At 33.0% G+C, this 16,956-nt stretch overlaps 2 protein-coding genes across 3 annotated transcripts in view; one reads left to right on the top strand and one right to left on the bottom strand.

Annotated features, from left to right (window-relative positions):
- The window catches only part of LOC126966361 (RING-box protein 2), a 96,973-nt gene extending 81,347 nt beyond the window's left edge, over positions 1–15,626 (bottom strand). Inside the window, exon 1 of the mRNA XM_050810361.1 lies at positions 15,343–15,626. Coding sequence (XP_050666318.1) covers positions 15,343–15,496 — 154 coding nt within the window. The 5' untranslated portion in view covers positions 15,497–15,626. The remainder of the gene's footprint in view (positions 1–15,342) is intronic.
- The window catches only part of LOC126966322 (facilitated trehalose transporter Tret1-2 homolog), a 68,201-nt gene that overhangs the window by 1,111 nt on the left and 50,134 nt on the right, over positions 1–16,956 (top strand). The window contains exons 2-3 of one of the 2 annotated variants that reach the window (XR_007729711.1): positions 9,883–10,002; positions 10,456–13,634. Coding sequence is in view for 1 of the 2 variants with exons in the window: in XM_050810312.1 (XP_050666269.1) it covers positions 9,883–10,002; positions 10,456–11,718 (1,383 nt within the window). In the remaining variant the exon portion in view is untranslated. Of the gene's footprint in view, positions 1–9,882; positions 10,003–10,455; positions 14,143–16,956 lie in introns of those variants that run through there. The other variant, XM_050810312.1, reaches the window with a different exon arrangement.

A 16,956-nucleotide genomic window follows, 5' to 3' on the forward strand; every position in this document is an offset into this window, starting at 1 on the left:
TTTAAATATATAAAGGAAAAGGCACAATCATTAATATAATTAAATTTAACTGTAATAGTATATCACATGCACGTTTTCCGCTTCTATAATACGACTTTCCCAGGATTAAATATTTTCTATTTTAACAAAAATAAATTTATTGGTGATATAAAATATATATTACTAGCTGACCCAGCAAACGTTGTATTGCCGATATTAAAATCGCGATACAAAAGTAACTGCTGATCGTAGATGGATGAAAATGAAGTTGTATGTATTTTTAAAGCCACATTATAAAAAAATAAAAAGAAAAAATTTCGTCCAAAAATTAAAAAAAAAAAAATTAAGGGTGAACAACCCTTATTACTTAGGGGTATGAAAAATAGATGTTGGCCGATTCTCAGACCTACTCAATATGCTCACAAAATTTCATGAGAATCGGTCAAGCCGTTTCGGAGGAGTACGGAAACGAACATTGTGACAAGAGAATTTTATATATAAGATTAAACAATAATGACATCAGTCCAACCACCTAAATTATTGTATTAAAAAAATCACTCACAATCATAATCACTAACACACACACACACACACACACACACACACACACACACACACACACGCACACACACACACACACACACACACACACGCACACACACACAGACAAAACATGCAGAAAACATACTATGCGTAATATTTTTCTCTCTTTGTTATGTATATCCCTTTTTTTCTCAAGTAGTTTATTTAAGTATGGGTATTTTAGAATTTAAGATTTTTTTTTGACGTTTTCACCGAATATGTTGAACCTTCGTAATTCTTGGCATAGTTTAAGTTAAAAAGTGGAATATCAATAAAATATGAATCAAATATGTCTTGATAGAGTCTCCTGCTGTTGGACAACCGATAAAAACAGGCCAGGAATATTAGTTTAGTATGCGTCACAAGATACGTGTTACACTCGCGATTTGTATGACACTTTCCCTCTTATTCATAATGGTCCGCTAACTTTAAACAGCCGCGAGTATTTTTTCTCATTCTGACTTAGGTCAATAGAAGAAGACAGAGTGAGAATTAGCAATGCTTTAAGTTAGCAGACTATTATGAATAAGGGGGTTTGTGTTAGTATATTGATAAAAATAGAGGTTAGTTCTAAACTCGATTGTTTTTGACGTTTACACAGCTATCGTAGTCTATCTACGACCGTTTTCAATAACGTATCTCACGTTACGGATAAATCGCTGTCACCGTTTAATGACAAGATCTTATCTATCCATTGTTATGTCCAATATACGTTAGATGTTATTAAAATGTAAGTAAGCGTAAAAGGATAGATAGGATTGTCTACCTCTAGTAATTAAACTAAGGATAGATAGCTTATTGAAAACGGCTGCTAGACGTTTATGATCTAAGAAAATAACTTACCGTTAAACGGATAATGTGTATTACTGCTGCACAGAGATTTGTCTGAAGTTCAAACATAGCTCTGCGAAATCATTAATGATTTTGATTCACCAAATTAATCATATTATATTTCATTGGCAAACTTAGAAACCATGACAAAAATACATACGTTATGACTACACTAGGTACATAATATGATTTATTGTTGCCAGCCGTATAAAACATTAACCATAGCAATGATTAAAATGCCATTTCGTTGATAAATTACTGGTGAATTTGTTACATAGAGAGTTAAACATATAGCTTATTATTTAATAAGTAAAGTAAATACTTTAGATACCATTCAATTTAAATCATTTTTTTTAACCACCTACTTTAACTGACTAGTTGTTTCCCTCCACTTCGTCCGCATTTACAATTGTAACCATATACAAATTTGATGTTTCTTTTTGTTTAAAAAATAATAATTTTAATTTATTTTTAATACTTATTTTCAATCATATTTATTTATTTATTTATTAGGTTTATTTACAATCACTAACAATAATACACACAAATATAAAAAGTAGAACTAAAAACTAGGAACTAAATGTAGTGATTACTTACAAATAAACACAGCATGCACAGAAATAATTAATTTTAGGTATTATATAGAATAAGTTATGAATTAAACATTTGTTTTTTAAATTAATAAATGTGTTACACACAGTTACATCAATTTTCCAATTATAACATTATTAAAGATCCATGATATACCAATGATGCTGCAAATGGTGTTGGGGAATTTGCCTAAGGAATCAGCAAATATGTCAATATCAGCTACGCTATAAGAATTTAAAATTTTACATAATCGAGTAATATATTAATGAAAAAAAACTCTATTTCAACAATGCACAATATTTTTTCACTAAATCCACTCCAATTTCACTTATAAGATGTTATACAGATCGCACGATACACACACGTTGCACAATACGTCAGCTGTATAGCTACAGATATACTGCTGTAAGCATTTCGGTGACGCGAAGTCACGAGATTCACCCATCCAAAATCTAACCCCCTTATTCATAATGGTCCGCTAACTTTAAACAGGCGCTAAGGAGTGTTTTTTCTCATTCTGTCTTAGGTCAATAGAAGAAGACAGAGTGAGAATTAGGAATGCTTTACGTTAGAAGACTATTATGATATGATATATTGAATAAGGGGGTATGTGTCTATCTATAAATATTTTATTTATTGCGTGCGCCAGCCATGAGCATGTCAGTGAGAACCCATAAGATTTTCCCCTAGCAAAATCAGCATTTTTATGAATGAATGCATATTTATAAATAACATCCATATAATATTATCTCTCATCGTAAACGCAGCGTTCGTAAGAAACATGTTTCTTTCAACCTTTTTTTCTCTGGCTTACCTACTATGCAATTCTGACTACCACATTTTTCTAATTTCTACACTATTTTCATGTTATGTTAGATATAGTTATAGAATACGACACTTACAAATAATGTGGATTTCTATTGGTAAAAGAATTTTCAATATCGGTTAAGTATATCCAGGAATTACATTACCGGAATTACCTACAACTTCACAAACTTTATAATATTAGTATATACATATTTTAAACATTAATTATTGCATAAATCTGTTCGCTTCGTTATTCTTTTTTATAAGTATACTCAAAAGGAAATTTATATTAAAATTTATAATTTGATTTATACAAATAATATTGAATATATAAAATATTAAAATTAAACGTAAAAAAGAATATAAAAAAAAAAAATCATACATTTTCGCTAATTAAAAAAGCAGCTAATATTCATCCTAAATTATTACTAGAAGAAAAAGCTAGTAATTTTCGAATTATATATGGGCACGGATTACTAAAGCAATTCTTCATTAAATTTAATGATTCAAATACAAGCTTATATTGGCCTCTGTTGAAGAAAAATAAATACACAAATTAAATTTGAAAACAAAATTTATGTACGATGCGTTCCGTACGAGCGCTCTTCCAACTGAGCCAACCGTTAGAGTGACGTTGATTAGTCTAGTTCAACTATCAGATTGTTTTATTTATGTAATTAATCCCAGAAGTGAGGGTTATCACTTTAAAAATTAACAAATTGAAAAAAAAATGCTTTGTCATCTTCTGACAGTTAAATATAATTATACATTGTATTATCATAGAGTAGGTATACTTACAATTAATAGGATTACTTGCACAGACTATTTTAGGATGCGCCATCGGTTACCGTATGTAAAAACTAATTAATATATAAAAACTTAATATTATAATACTAATAAATTACTTTGTAGATTTAAATATTTTAAATTAATAATTAATATTGTCATTTCATTATTTCTACTTTACTCTAAGCCCGGGGTTCTCAAACGGTCGATCGGGATCGACAGGTCGATCGCGAGTGCTTTTTGAGTCGATCTCGACAAAAAAATCCGGTATAATAAACTAAAATCGGTAATTACGTACCATCTTATGAAAAGTATGCTCAGGACATGCAGTGTCACGCTTCAACATCCAAAGTCACTCTTTAGTTAAGCTTAGAACTTTAGAACGCGTTTGTTTTGTAATAATAAACTCGCAATTTTGAATTATAATTATGAGTTTTTTCATTGAGATTTAAGAGCAGACACTACACTTATCTTGACTAAAAAAATACATATTTTGCACAAAAGTAATATCCATGTCATCGTGACACTCTACCTAGACGAAAATCCTTACATACTTGAAGCCTCTCAGAGCCGATCGATCGTAGTCTAACAATTTTGAGGTAGATCGCCAGCAGTTCAAGCTTGAGCACCCCTGTTCTAGACGAAGTAATCGCACGGGCCAGTTAGTTTTATTTTATCATTGTATGATACTGTATCTGCATGTAAAAGAAATATAGGCACTATATATTTTTTGTATACCTTATAATACACCTTTAATCTTCCAGAGGCTTAGGCAGAACTTTCATACAAGCTCGCAATATGGAAAGTCCCGCAAAAAGCTTTACCTTTATCGAAATGATAAAAGACCAGAATAATAAGTTGATCGCATTTAAATTTCGTTTCTCGTAAAGATAAAAGACATATTTGGTATTAGTTAATATGTGCTTTATAACTATATTCCATCTAATTAAGAAAAGAGTTCTAGACAACTTAGAGAGCCGGACAAAATCCGGACTAGAGTATAAAAGTCCGGACACATCCGGATTAATCCGGACGTATGGTAACCCTACTCGTGGGTACGACTAACGGCCGTTCCCAATATTCAGTATATCTCTTACTTGAGATAAAAATCGTAACTATCAACTTTTCTGTCCCAACTTATCGCCAATCACCGGTATGTCGGTATCCGTGCACGCTGTCAATGGGTCGACGTATAGCTTACCAAAGATAGAAGTTTGTATGGAAATTGCAAATCACGCGTCCCAATATAAGGCGATAAGAATGTCTTATCGGGTATATTGGGACAGCTCGAGATTATTGACAGCTAATTACCAAAATAGAAGATATTTAAATAAAACACTTTTAAAGGATTAAAACCCGTTATTTTTAACGGTTTTACATTAGACGTTTGCGTAAAAGTTACATTTTTGTTTTAGTTAACCCGATGTTTCAAGACCTTTCTAGATCTCGTTTTCAGGGGGACTATAATAATATATACCTAGGTAGTAATGTATCTCTATCTGTAGATAGCATATTGGGGACGGCCGTAAGTAAATATTTTCATACAATTCGGTCTCTATATTTGTACAGACAATGTACGTTCTTTAGTCATAATATAGTGAGGCATGAAATAATATACCTATTGTTTTCCTTCCTCCTCACAATACATGTATACATATAAAGGGCACATCGCACACCTATCGTTAAACAACTTTAAAACGTCAGATGTGAAAATTCAATATAATATATCAAACTTGTTTAAAACTAAATATTTTTACGTCTAGATCAGGGGTGTCCAACGGTCGATCGGGATCGACAGGTCGATCGCGAGTGCTTTTTGAGTCGATCTCGAGAAAAAAATTCGGTATACTAAACTAAAATCGGTAATTACGTACCATCTTATGAAAAGTATGCTCAGGACATGCAGTGTCACGCTTCAACATCCAAAGTCACTTTTTTTGTAAGAACTAATAAACTCGCAATTTTGAATAATAATTATGAGTTTTTTCATTGACATTTTCGAGCAGACCTACACTTACCTTGACTAAAAAAATGCATATTTTGCGCAAAACTAAAACGTGACACTCTACCTAGACGACAATCCTTCATCACACATACTTGAAGCCTCTCAGAGCCTATCGATCGTAGTCTACATATTTTGAGGTAGATCGCCAGCAGTTCAAGCTTGACCATCCCTGGTCTATATAGATGCTAGACATCCGATGAAAACAAGCCAGGTTTATTACTTTAGTGTGCGTGACAAGCTTACACTCGTGATTTGTATGTCACTTTGTGTTAAAACCTAACTCACACAAATAAATAAATTTCATTTAATTTCTAAATAACAGAATATGTTCTTGTGCTCGTTTAAAACTTATAAATTCATAACAAAACAAATCTTAATATTCACAAAATAGGCAGAGACACAATTAAATTTGCCCTTGTTTAATATTTAGTAGGCTCAGTTGTAATTTCATCGTAGCAAAGTACTTACTTTAATTTGATGTCCGAGTTTTTGTTATCTTAATGTATATAAGTCTAGTGTCCTGGTGTTTGTTTCCAGTGAACTCCTAAACTAATGAACGGATTTAATGGGGATTACTTTATAGAGTGCAGTTTAGTCCAACTAAGATAGCATAGTTTTATTTCGATTTGGGATCCTTCATTATTTTTATTACCAATTTCCATGACTACTTTATTCAAATTCAAATATTTTTATTCAAAATAGGATTTAAAATCACTTATTGAACGTCAAAAACTACCACCCATTCAAAAGAGACTGCCTCAGACCTGAGAATAATGGGCGCATGAAACTCAGCGGGCTTTTTTTTAATATAAAATATGGATTACAATGTGATATCGTACAATAAACATTTATAACTCAGGGCTTTATTCCCAGTCCGTGGTGTCATTCAGAACCGTTCCCACACAAACTTTTTTAAAAATTCTCTTAAATTTCGTAACACATTTGTTTTGTACATTTTCTGGGATCATATTGTAGAAGCATATACATCGCCCAACAAAAGACTTACTAACTCGACCCAACCGAGTAGTAGGCATAACAAGTTTATGTTTGTTCCTCTTAATTGCTAATTTTCAAAAATATTAAAATGGATATAGTATGTCATCTTTAACTCAACTCAACTTTCCTGTAGAACTTATATAAGATACACAATTCCACCATACATTATTTTGTTGTCTCAAAGACTCATTTTTACCGACATCTCCAACAAACTTATTGAGCGAATCTGAGCGGAGCACCCACCGGGTGACTCTCAATTGTTTCTCGGCCATTTCTGGACCGATTTTAAAAATTTTGGAACTCACAGAAAGTTTTCGAAATTTTCTAGGTTATTGTCGAGACAGAATTTTGAATTTCAACTTGATTCAATTATTATAATCAAAAACAAACATGATTTACAAATTTAGCTGATTGATAAAAACACAATAATTTTTAATTGTTTTGTGTGTTTAACGAGCGACTGCGGCATCCTAGTATACTAAAACCCTCCTCGGAAACCACGCTATCCATTGGTAAACAGCGTGAAGATAGGAGCAGTAGTGTTTGAGTTTATCGCGAACAGACAGACAGACGCGGTGGAGGACCTTGTTTCATAGGATGTAGTGATATAGATGTATCTGTATTTTATTTATTAAAGCACACCACATAATATACAATACAATTTTCTTAATCTAATGTTACAATTAGTAGTTCTAAAGTATACGACAACTATGGTGAACATAAAAATTACAAAAAATACTCCCTAATTACTTCTGAAAATTAGAACTAATACTATCTAAGCTATAATAAAAACAAAAAAGAATAAAAAATTAAAGTACAAATTATAACTTTAACTTATTAAAATAATGAAGAGGAAAAAAAAAGAAATAACTACTCATTTGACAAATGCAGATTGAGTACCAGCTAAGTGTTTAACAATACTTTCTTTAAACCCGACCAGCCCACCACCGAATATATCAAGTTCTGAATTGGTATCGTTTAACTTAATGTACTCGCGAAGAATTAATTAATGAAATTTTTTAAATGAAAAAGAAATAAAATCCTACAAGTTCAATGTATTGTGGTCATAACTTGTATCATATTAAACTAAGTACCTACCAAGACACTATATCTAGACCAGGGGTGCTCAAACGGTCGATCGGGATCGACAGGTCGATCGCGAGTGCTTTTTGAGTAGATCTCGAGAAAAAAATCCGGTATAATAAACTAAAATCGTTTATTACGTACCATCTTATAAAAAGTATACTTAGAACATGCAGTGTCATGCAGATTCAACATCCAAAGTCGCTTTTTAGTTAAGCTTAGAACCTTAGAACTCGTTTGTTTTGTAAGAACCGATAAACTCGCAATTTTGAATAATAATTATGAGTTTTTTCATTGACATTTTCGAGCAGACCTACACTTACCTTGACAAAAAAAAATGCAAATTGTGCGCAAAACTAATATCTATGTCATCGTGACACTCTACCAAGACGACAATCCTTCATCACACATACTTGAAGCCTCTCAGAGCCGATCGATCGTAGTCTAACAATTTTGAGGTAGATCGCCAGCAGTTCAAGCTTGAGCACCCCTGATCTAGACGAAGCTAAAGTGGTCACAATCACAGCGAATGAATGCATATAAATTGTCGATACAATTGGTTTACAGGCTCGCATTGCAATCATAATATTTTCATTACATATTAATAATTATGAATCCATGGTGGATTAGTACTGAAATATATACAGCTTGTGATAATTGTGGAAATATCACGCATTAAATTACTGAGGGATTTGAGATGTGTGAGCGCGTAGAAATAAGATGGTACTAGAGTAGCGGGTATTAGTTATTTATGCAACTGTTGTACAATAAGGGATATAAAGAACAGTATCACATGAGTGTTTTAATACCTAATTATTAACAGTTGCATACAAGACTTTATCTACACTCATAATATGAATCCTTATGTTGTACTGAATTTCATTACAACACTCGTTTGGATGATGTAATGGTTATTTAACTGTATTAGAATCTTTAATAGAGGATTTAAAGCATGGAGCTAGATTACTGTACTTCGAGGTGATCCTCGAACAGATCCCTTATATTTTCGTCATGTGTGTCCGTCCACATGTCACAGCCACTTTTTACCGAAACAATACGAACTATACTGTTGAATCTTGGTAAGTAGATGTATTGAGTGAACCGCATTACGATTTTTACACAAAAATAAAAAAAAAAAAAACAATAAATTTTGGGGGTTGCCCATACATAGAAATGAAACTCAAAATTTTTTTCATCAAACCCATTCGTGTGGGGTATCTATGGACAGTTCTTAAAAAAATATATAGAGGTTTTTAATATATTTTCTTTCTAAACTAAAATAGTTTGCGCAAGACACTAACCACTAACCAAAGTGGTAAAATGTGTCCCACCCTGTAACTTCTAAAATAAGAGTATGATAAAACTAAAAAAATATATGATGTACATTACCATGCAAATTTCCGACGAGATCTAGTAAGTAGTTTTTTAATACGTCATAAATCATATTATCGATAACTTAATTGAAGACATCGATCAAAGTTACAACGAACTACAAGAAATTTATATTCTGTTACTGGAGCTGCAACGGAACCCTTCATGGGCGAGTCCGACTCGCACTTGGCCGCTTTTTTAATTATTATTTATTATATACCTACACTCTCCCTAAAAAACGTGCTCTGAAAAGGTCATTCAACGTCGGGTTAAATAAAATAATAATAAAAACGTTACTTAACTGAAACCTATCTATTAAGACCAAAAGACATATTAGTATCTTTTATCTTTAAACGAGCAATTTTTGTATATATATATATATATATATAGATATATATAATCTGAATCTAGGAATCGGCTCCAACGATTTTCATAAAATTTTGTATACAGGGGATTTCGGGGACGATAAATTGATCTAGCTTAGTTTCAATAAAAAAAATGTAGTTTTATCTTATAGTTATGTGTGTGTTTTAATGAGAAACAGCTACAATAATACTAGAATACAAAGGTAAATTTCGCCAATATATGTACAAGACTATAATAGCTCAGAAAATAGGACGTTAGGTAATCCGGAAAGCAGAAGACACCGGTTCAAATCCAGATGTCCTGTTAGTTTTTATTTTGTTCAAGTTTTGTACATTCATAAAAATCCGAGCAAGACGCGGTCTAATTATTAGCGTAAATTGTAACCCATAAAGTGTTTATATAAGTTGAAGCAGACATTTAAAAAAATGATGGAATTGAGTAACAATCTAGGTGAATATAATTTAAATATTGTTTTAACATTTCAGGTATTGGCTGCGGTCGCGGTCTCGCTGGGTTCTATGATTGTCGGTTTTTCCTCAGCGTACACTTCACCTGCACTAGTCACTATGGAAAATAGCACAAGGATATCGGTCACGAAAGAAGAAGTAATACAAATATACCATACGCTACTCACGGACTAGTAAAAAAATAAGGACTCCGTGTCACCTTACACAACAGTGTAACACCAAAACAAGCCGATTAACGTGTAAATACATAGCCCCACGCACACAAAGGCCGATAGGCGGCCATTATGAGAATTGTCATCGTCTGTGACAGATCAGTTTGCGTCTCAATAAAGTATTTTAAAACTTCCGTCGTGCGTTGTGAAAAAGTGTAAAAACGATACTATATAAGTATTTGTGGCCATATATGATTATTTAAGGGAGAAAAAATTGTGTAACTAGTATCCCCCGTAACCGCACACACACTAGCATAACGGTGCTTCACTTGCTACTATCACGGCGCGGAGTCCTTTTTTTTACTAGTCCGTGTCGCTAATATTAAAAGTGGTAAAGTTTTTATTCGGATAAATTATAACTTTAATTTTAATTTTGCAGGGCAGTTGGGTTGGTGGTCTCATGCCACTAGCAGCTCTAGCTGGAGGAATTATAGGCGGACCGTTAGTTGATTATATCGGTAGAAGAAAAACAATATTGATCACTGCCTTCCCCTTCATCATCGGATGGATGCTGATCGCAGCAGCAAACGTGGTTGACCTAGTCCTAGCTGGCCGCGCCATCTGCGGCTTGTGTGTCGGCATCGGATCATTAGCATTCCCGGTTTATCTCGGTGAAACTATACAACCGGAAGTAAGGGGTACTTTAGGCTTATTCCCAACTGCGATAGGAAATATCGGTATACTTATATGTTATGCCGCCGGAATGTATTTAGATTGGTCGCAACTTGCTTACCTTGGAGCCTGTTTGCCCGTACCCTTCCTTGCTTTGATGTTTCTTATCCCAGAAACACCGAGATGGTATTTGTCCCAAGGCAGGACCGAAGAAGCCAGGAAAGCTCTGCAATGGCTCAGAGGTAAAAAGGCGAAGATTGACAATGAAATGCGCGATATAGCCTTAACTGACGCCGAATTGGGCAGCGATTCATCGTTGGCAGAATTGTTTAATAGAAAGTACTTAAAATCTATATCTATTTCGCTTGGACTAATGGCTTTCCAACAATTGTCGGGTATCAATGCCGTTATTTTCTACACCGTGCAAATATTCGAAATGACTGGTAGCTCAATAGACAAGAACTTATCAACAATTATTGTGGGTATAGTCAATTTCGTGTCCACGTTCATAGCGACAGGGTTAATTGACAGAGCGGGTCGTAAATTATTACTTTATGTGTCATCTGTTACAATGACCATCACTCTAACAATTTTAGGCGCATTTTTCTATGCGCGAGACGAGGCCCATTTAGATGTTTCATCTTTAGGATGGTTGCCATTAACGTGTCTAATGGTATATTTGCTTGGCTTCTCGTTGGCTTTTGGACCAATACCCTGGCTTATGATGGGAGAAATATTACCAGCTAAAATAAGAGGTGCAGCTGCTTCGATTATAACAGGTTTTAACTGGTTGTGTTCATTTGTGGTGACAAAAACATTTCAAAATATCCTACTTGCTATTGGCCCTTCGGGAACCTTTTGGCTCTTTGGTTGTATTTGCTTTGTAGGTTTATTTTTTGTGATTGTATGTGTGCCTGAAACACGTGGCAAAAGCCTTGAACAGATTGAAAATAAGATGACTGGCAGAAAAGCTAGATCACGTCGATTAAGTTCAATTGCCAATATAAAGCCATTCCCAAGTGGATGTTAGGAAAGTCAAGGGAAATTAAAATTTAATAATCAACTCACATACTAATGTTATCATATAGGTACCCACCATTTATTTGTAACAAAACACTACTATTGCGTACGAGATTTAATTTATTAACTATCACAAATTATTTAAGTTGAATATGTAGGTAACAATATCAAAGTTTGGTGGATTCAAATTTTCAATACTTAAAATGCCAGTGTGCGCGAAAAGTCAACCAGTCTGGTCAAAAGAACAGCCTTCTGGAACCCTGGGTGTATTCCCATAGCATACTGTGTTGTCGACTGTCTCACATTTAAGGATTCCCTGAGCACTGGTTTCTTTTTTGGACAAATAACCGGTGACATGAGCATATGTGTTTAAATACAAATTATGACTGAACTCCTTAGTTCTACGCTATCTTGACGTTTGGTCGCTAAAAATGTGCAAGGGTTTTCACAACTTGCTTTAAGATTTTAACGCACGGAAAGCATAGACTTACACCACAGATGGTACGCGTATTTAAAGTACCCTTTTAAGTATAGTTGACCACTCATATAGACCCTGCCTACTGAGCTAGACTAACGCGGGGTGCGTTTGAATCGCTGTTCGTTTCATTTGCATGATGACTATGGATATTTTTATGATTTATGTATTTTTAAGTATGTATATCGTATTAAATATATCGCTGTCTTGCACCCATAGTATGTAGGCTATGCCTAGTTAGGGTCAAATTACTTTGTGAAAAAAAATTCGTGAATATCATCATTATCAAAAAGTGCTAATTTGATAACTAAGGAGCAAAATCTAATTGTAGCATAAGAACACCAAACTCGTGAAATTGATTTCGTGTATGTGACATCATGCCTAAATACGAGTACCGATTTGCAATGGAATAAATCGCTACCAACGTTGCGATCCATCATCGCAAGGTTTCTCTGTTTAGTGGACCCGTATTGAGTCACTATTTCTATTTATTAAAATGTTTATGTGCAGGTTTATAAATCCATTTCAGGCCTTAATCACATACAAATAACGCCAGCTAAATGTTTTCCTTCTCTTTCAGCCGCCTAGCTAAACAAACTCTTTCTTTTTCGACAACTTACTGCCTAATAGTTACCAATGATATAATTCCTTAATTATGAGCCAGTAGCATAAAACCTACTAAAACATAAAAAAAAAAATACTTTATCAAAAGTAGAGTCTGAAACTCTATTTGTTAAATAATTTAAACAAAACTATTCACCAATTTTTCAATAATTTTAAAATAAAAATACACACTTTCACACTCTATTACAAGGGGATATGAATCTCTTAAAACATTAATAGATATTTTTTTCATTTATTCAAGTACTTATGCATCCATATTCAAGACCTGTTTTGGCGACCCATTTCCAAACTATAATATAGATGTTTACATGTAGTTAGGTAGTTTTTCAAAAAGATTATTGAATAATTCTATATTATGGTAGCGTAGGCAATCTAGTTTCAATTCAAATAAATAAAATGGTTTATATTTATTTAGTAACTTAGGTATATTACCGATAGACTTATGTTTACTTTTATAAATTTTTCTTTGATAATAATTGACAAATTACAACAAAAACCAATTATAATAAATTTGGCCATCCACTAGAGATTGTCACAAAGCAATATGAAATGAAATGAAATATATCTTTATTGCACACCACAAGATAATTAAACATAACAAAAATCAATAGGTGGCCTTATCACTTAAGAGCAATTTCTACCAGGCAACCTGTAACTTTAATTTTAATTGAATAAAAATTTATTTTTAGTGAATTTTTAAATTTAGTTGAAATATCAGATGACAATTAAAAAAAAAGCGCGTACACCTTCCTTAAAGGCCGGCAACGCTCTTGTGATTCCTCTGGTGTTGCAAGAGAATGTGGGCGGCGGTGATCACTTAACACCAGGTGACCCGTACACTCGTTTGTCCTCCTATTCCATAAAAAAAAAAATTAAATAAGGATAAGAGATTTATATATATGTTGCAGTTATATTGTCAAAACCGTAATATTACAATTTGCAACCCACTATAAGCTACCTACACCCACAGACAACCTACCATGCAGGGTCAACTAGTATTATTACAATATTTTCCAATGTAAAAATAAATTAAGTATGTTAAGCCAACAACATGCCAAAAGATGCCAACGCATAAATTATTACATTTAATATACTTATATTTAATTAAAATGTTTTAAATGTATCAATAGTCACTAGCCTTCTCTTTTATTATGTAAAGAATATGATATAAGTTAGACCAACTAGTAAGTAATTTTTAATTTATATTGATTTTTGAGTATGACGTACTTAATATTGTTATCAGTACTAATGAAGGAATGTTTCTAGTAGTTTTTAAGTATTATAAATTTGTTAATTGTATATAGACATCATTACAATAAAAAATATTTTATTAGTTTATGTTGTTTCGTATAAAACTGTTCTCATCAGCATTTATTTTCAGTGTTATCACTTATATAATGTTTATTATTGTATATATGTTAGCATTTCTCATTTGCCGTATACCCGATACCGGGCCATCAATATGGTACACCGGGTCACGACATTCCCACCTTGTTTAAAAAAAAAGGACCATAGGATAAAACTTTCGTCATTTTCCGGGAACTTGGATGCTTTAGTAACAAATAAGCAGGAGCTCAATTACTTTGCACTACAATTTAGTGACTAAAGTGATACCAATTTATTAATTTATCATATACCTACTGGACAATTATTATTTTACCTAATGGAACCAGCTTGGGTTTAAAAGTATAAAGTGGATCATGAAGGAGCAGTGTGAATACAACAGCTGGCTTCTTTCTGGTTGAGAAATTCTGAATTGACATTCATTCAAGTTTACACCTTATTTGGTAAATTCTTTTCTATAAAACTCTAGCTAATATGATTGATTGTGAATATAGTTGTTAATTGTATGTCAATGGAAACCACCGAAAAAAAATATTATATTATAATTTTCACACTGGTGGAACTATTCAATTAATAAGTCTAGTAACCTGACATTATTTGTTAGATTATCTTATCACATTATCACAGCTCCTATTTCTGCCGTGAAGCAGTAATGTGTAAGCATTTCTATGTTTTGGTCTAAAGGGCACAGTAGCTAGTTAAATTACTCGGCAAATGGTGTCAAGTCAAGTGTACATGTCTCAAGGTGATGAGCGCTTTTGGGGTTTTTCAAGAATCCTGAGTGGCACTGTATTATAATGGGCAGGGTGTACCACTTGCTATCAGGTGAACATCCTGCTCGTCTCAAAAATCAAGTTTTGTACTTATTGTTTACCATAGTGTTAAAATAATGATGAAGTTTTTCAACTGGATTAGATAGTTACTGAGTGCACCTTTTGCATTGAAACCTACAAACTTTATAAGTAAGTGAAGAACCTCTTGGGTTCCAGTTAGAAGGATAGTATTAATATTGCCTATTGCCAATTACTTATTATTATAATATACAATGATAAGTAATAATTATAATAACAGCACTCCTTAAATGCACACTGGAGCCTAAATTCGCTAGCATATCAATTGTAGATTACCAATATAGTGATTCCTGATATAATTATATATTTAAAGAATAAAATTGATGATATAACAACTTACCCATAACTTGTACTCTGCAAATAGCACAAGTATCACATTCTACATCCCAGCTCCACATTGCAACAGCATTCCACTTTTTGAGAGTAAACATTTTATCCGATTTAAGTCCATCGTTTTCACCACGGTCCAGCCCTTCACAATCCTCGCCGGACATTTTAATTAATAAAGCTTTTATTTTTTCGTTAGGAGACTTTAGTTCACAGATCTATTTAGTGTTTCTTTTATTTAAAGAGTTTTAAATTTTCAGTAAATGCCTGTAAATAGTAAATACAAAGGCAAAATGTTTGTTTACAAATAATTGTTATTATGTATGACAGGCGACAGCTGTCAGCTAACAGTTACTTGTAATTGTCAATGTCAAACTCATGTTTCGACAAGATACTAATTTTTCGTTTGCCCATCTTGGGCAGACCATAGCTCTTTGACCATACAGCGATAACTAAATAATGACTTTAAACATGGTAGTTATAATCAAAGAGGATGGAAATACTACGTAACAAGAGGCGGGACTGCCTAAGTAAAAATTGAAATTTAGTTCAATATGAAACGTGCAGTAATTTAACATTAAAATTAAAAAGTAATTAAAATAATATTATGGCGATGAAGAATAATCCGGCTAAGTTTGAAATCGAACAGTTGCTTAAAACCATAGACCAAGTGAAGTAACTTGGTCTATGCTTAAAACTTAGTGGATTTCTGCTATCTCCGTTTTTTATAAGATTAAAGCCGACATCAGTTCTGTCAATCTATCAATGACTGCACTTTTCATGCAATTGCTGTTTTGTTAGAGAGTTTCGCTAGGCTGGTTATCATCATCGTCAGTCAAGATATCATATTCGTAATCCAGAATAGACTTTCTTTCCAATTAATTCTTTTATGTTATGCAACTAACAGCCAAAACAAGCGAAAACATAGTGTGTGGCTGCAAGCCTGCCTGAAATCGTTGAAATTTACAAATACATATTATGATTGTCCTATATTCTTATAGTTTAAATTATTAGTTAATCACAGATAAGTTGTAGGCTTGTAGTAGGTAATGGATATAATATAAAGGTTAATAATTTACTAAAATTGTTGGGATTCATCATCAGGAATACAAAGGCCTTTAGAAAGTCTTTAGCACTTTTAATTCACTTGTTCGAAGCAGACTTGAATACTGTTTTATTGCATGGAACCCATATTATCAAATACATAAGAATAGGGTACAGAGAGTCCAGAAGAAATTCTTACGGCACCTAGCATACAAGGATAAAATACATAAAAAGGTTAACACCTACACTGATCTCTCTTTCCTAAAAAATGTTATAGATGGAGGGGTCGATTGCCCAAGTCTGTTGAGTTGGGTTCAATTGGCGGTACCAAAGCGTAATGCTTGGTCACATGTTATCAAAAAACTAACGTTCAGGTAGGCCTGAATTAACTAGATCGAATCTAGGCAGATCCTCCCCTTTGTTAAAAGAGCTGGTATAGATATTTTTCAGCACTCTGCCCCATGTTTAAAAAAAAAGAAGTCAAAAAACTATGAAAGTACTGCAAGATGGTTAGTCATTGTTCGTAGTTATTGTTTTATTTTTTAGTTTTTCTTGGTTATTAAGTAAGAACATAGTTTTTTTT

Source organism: Leptidea sinapis, chromosome 10, assembly GCF_905404315.1.
Source record: "Leptidea sinapis chromosome 10, ilLepSina1.1, whole genome shotgun sequence".
In the NCBI taxonomy this organism is placed as follows: Eukaryota; Metazoa; Arthropoda; class Insecta; order Lepidoptera; family Pieridae; genus Leptidea; species Leptidea sinapis.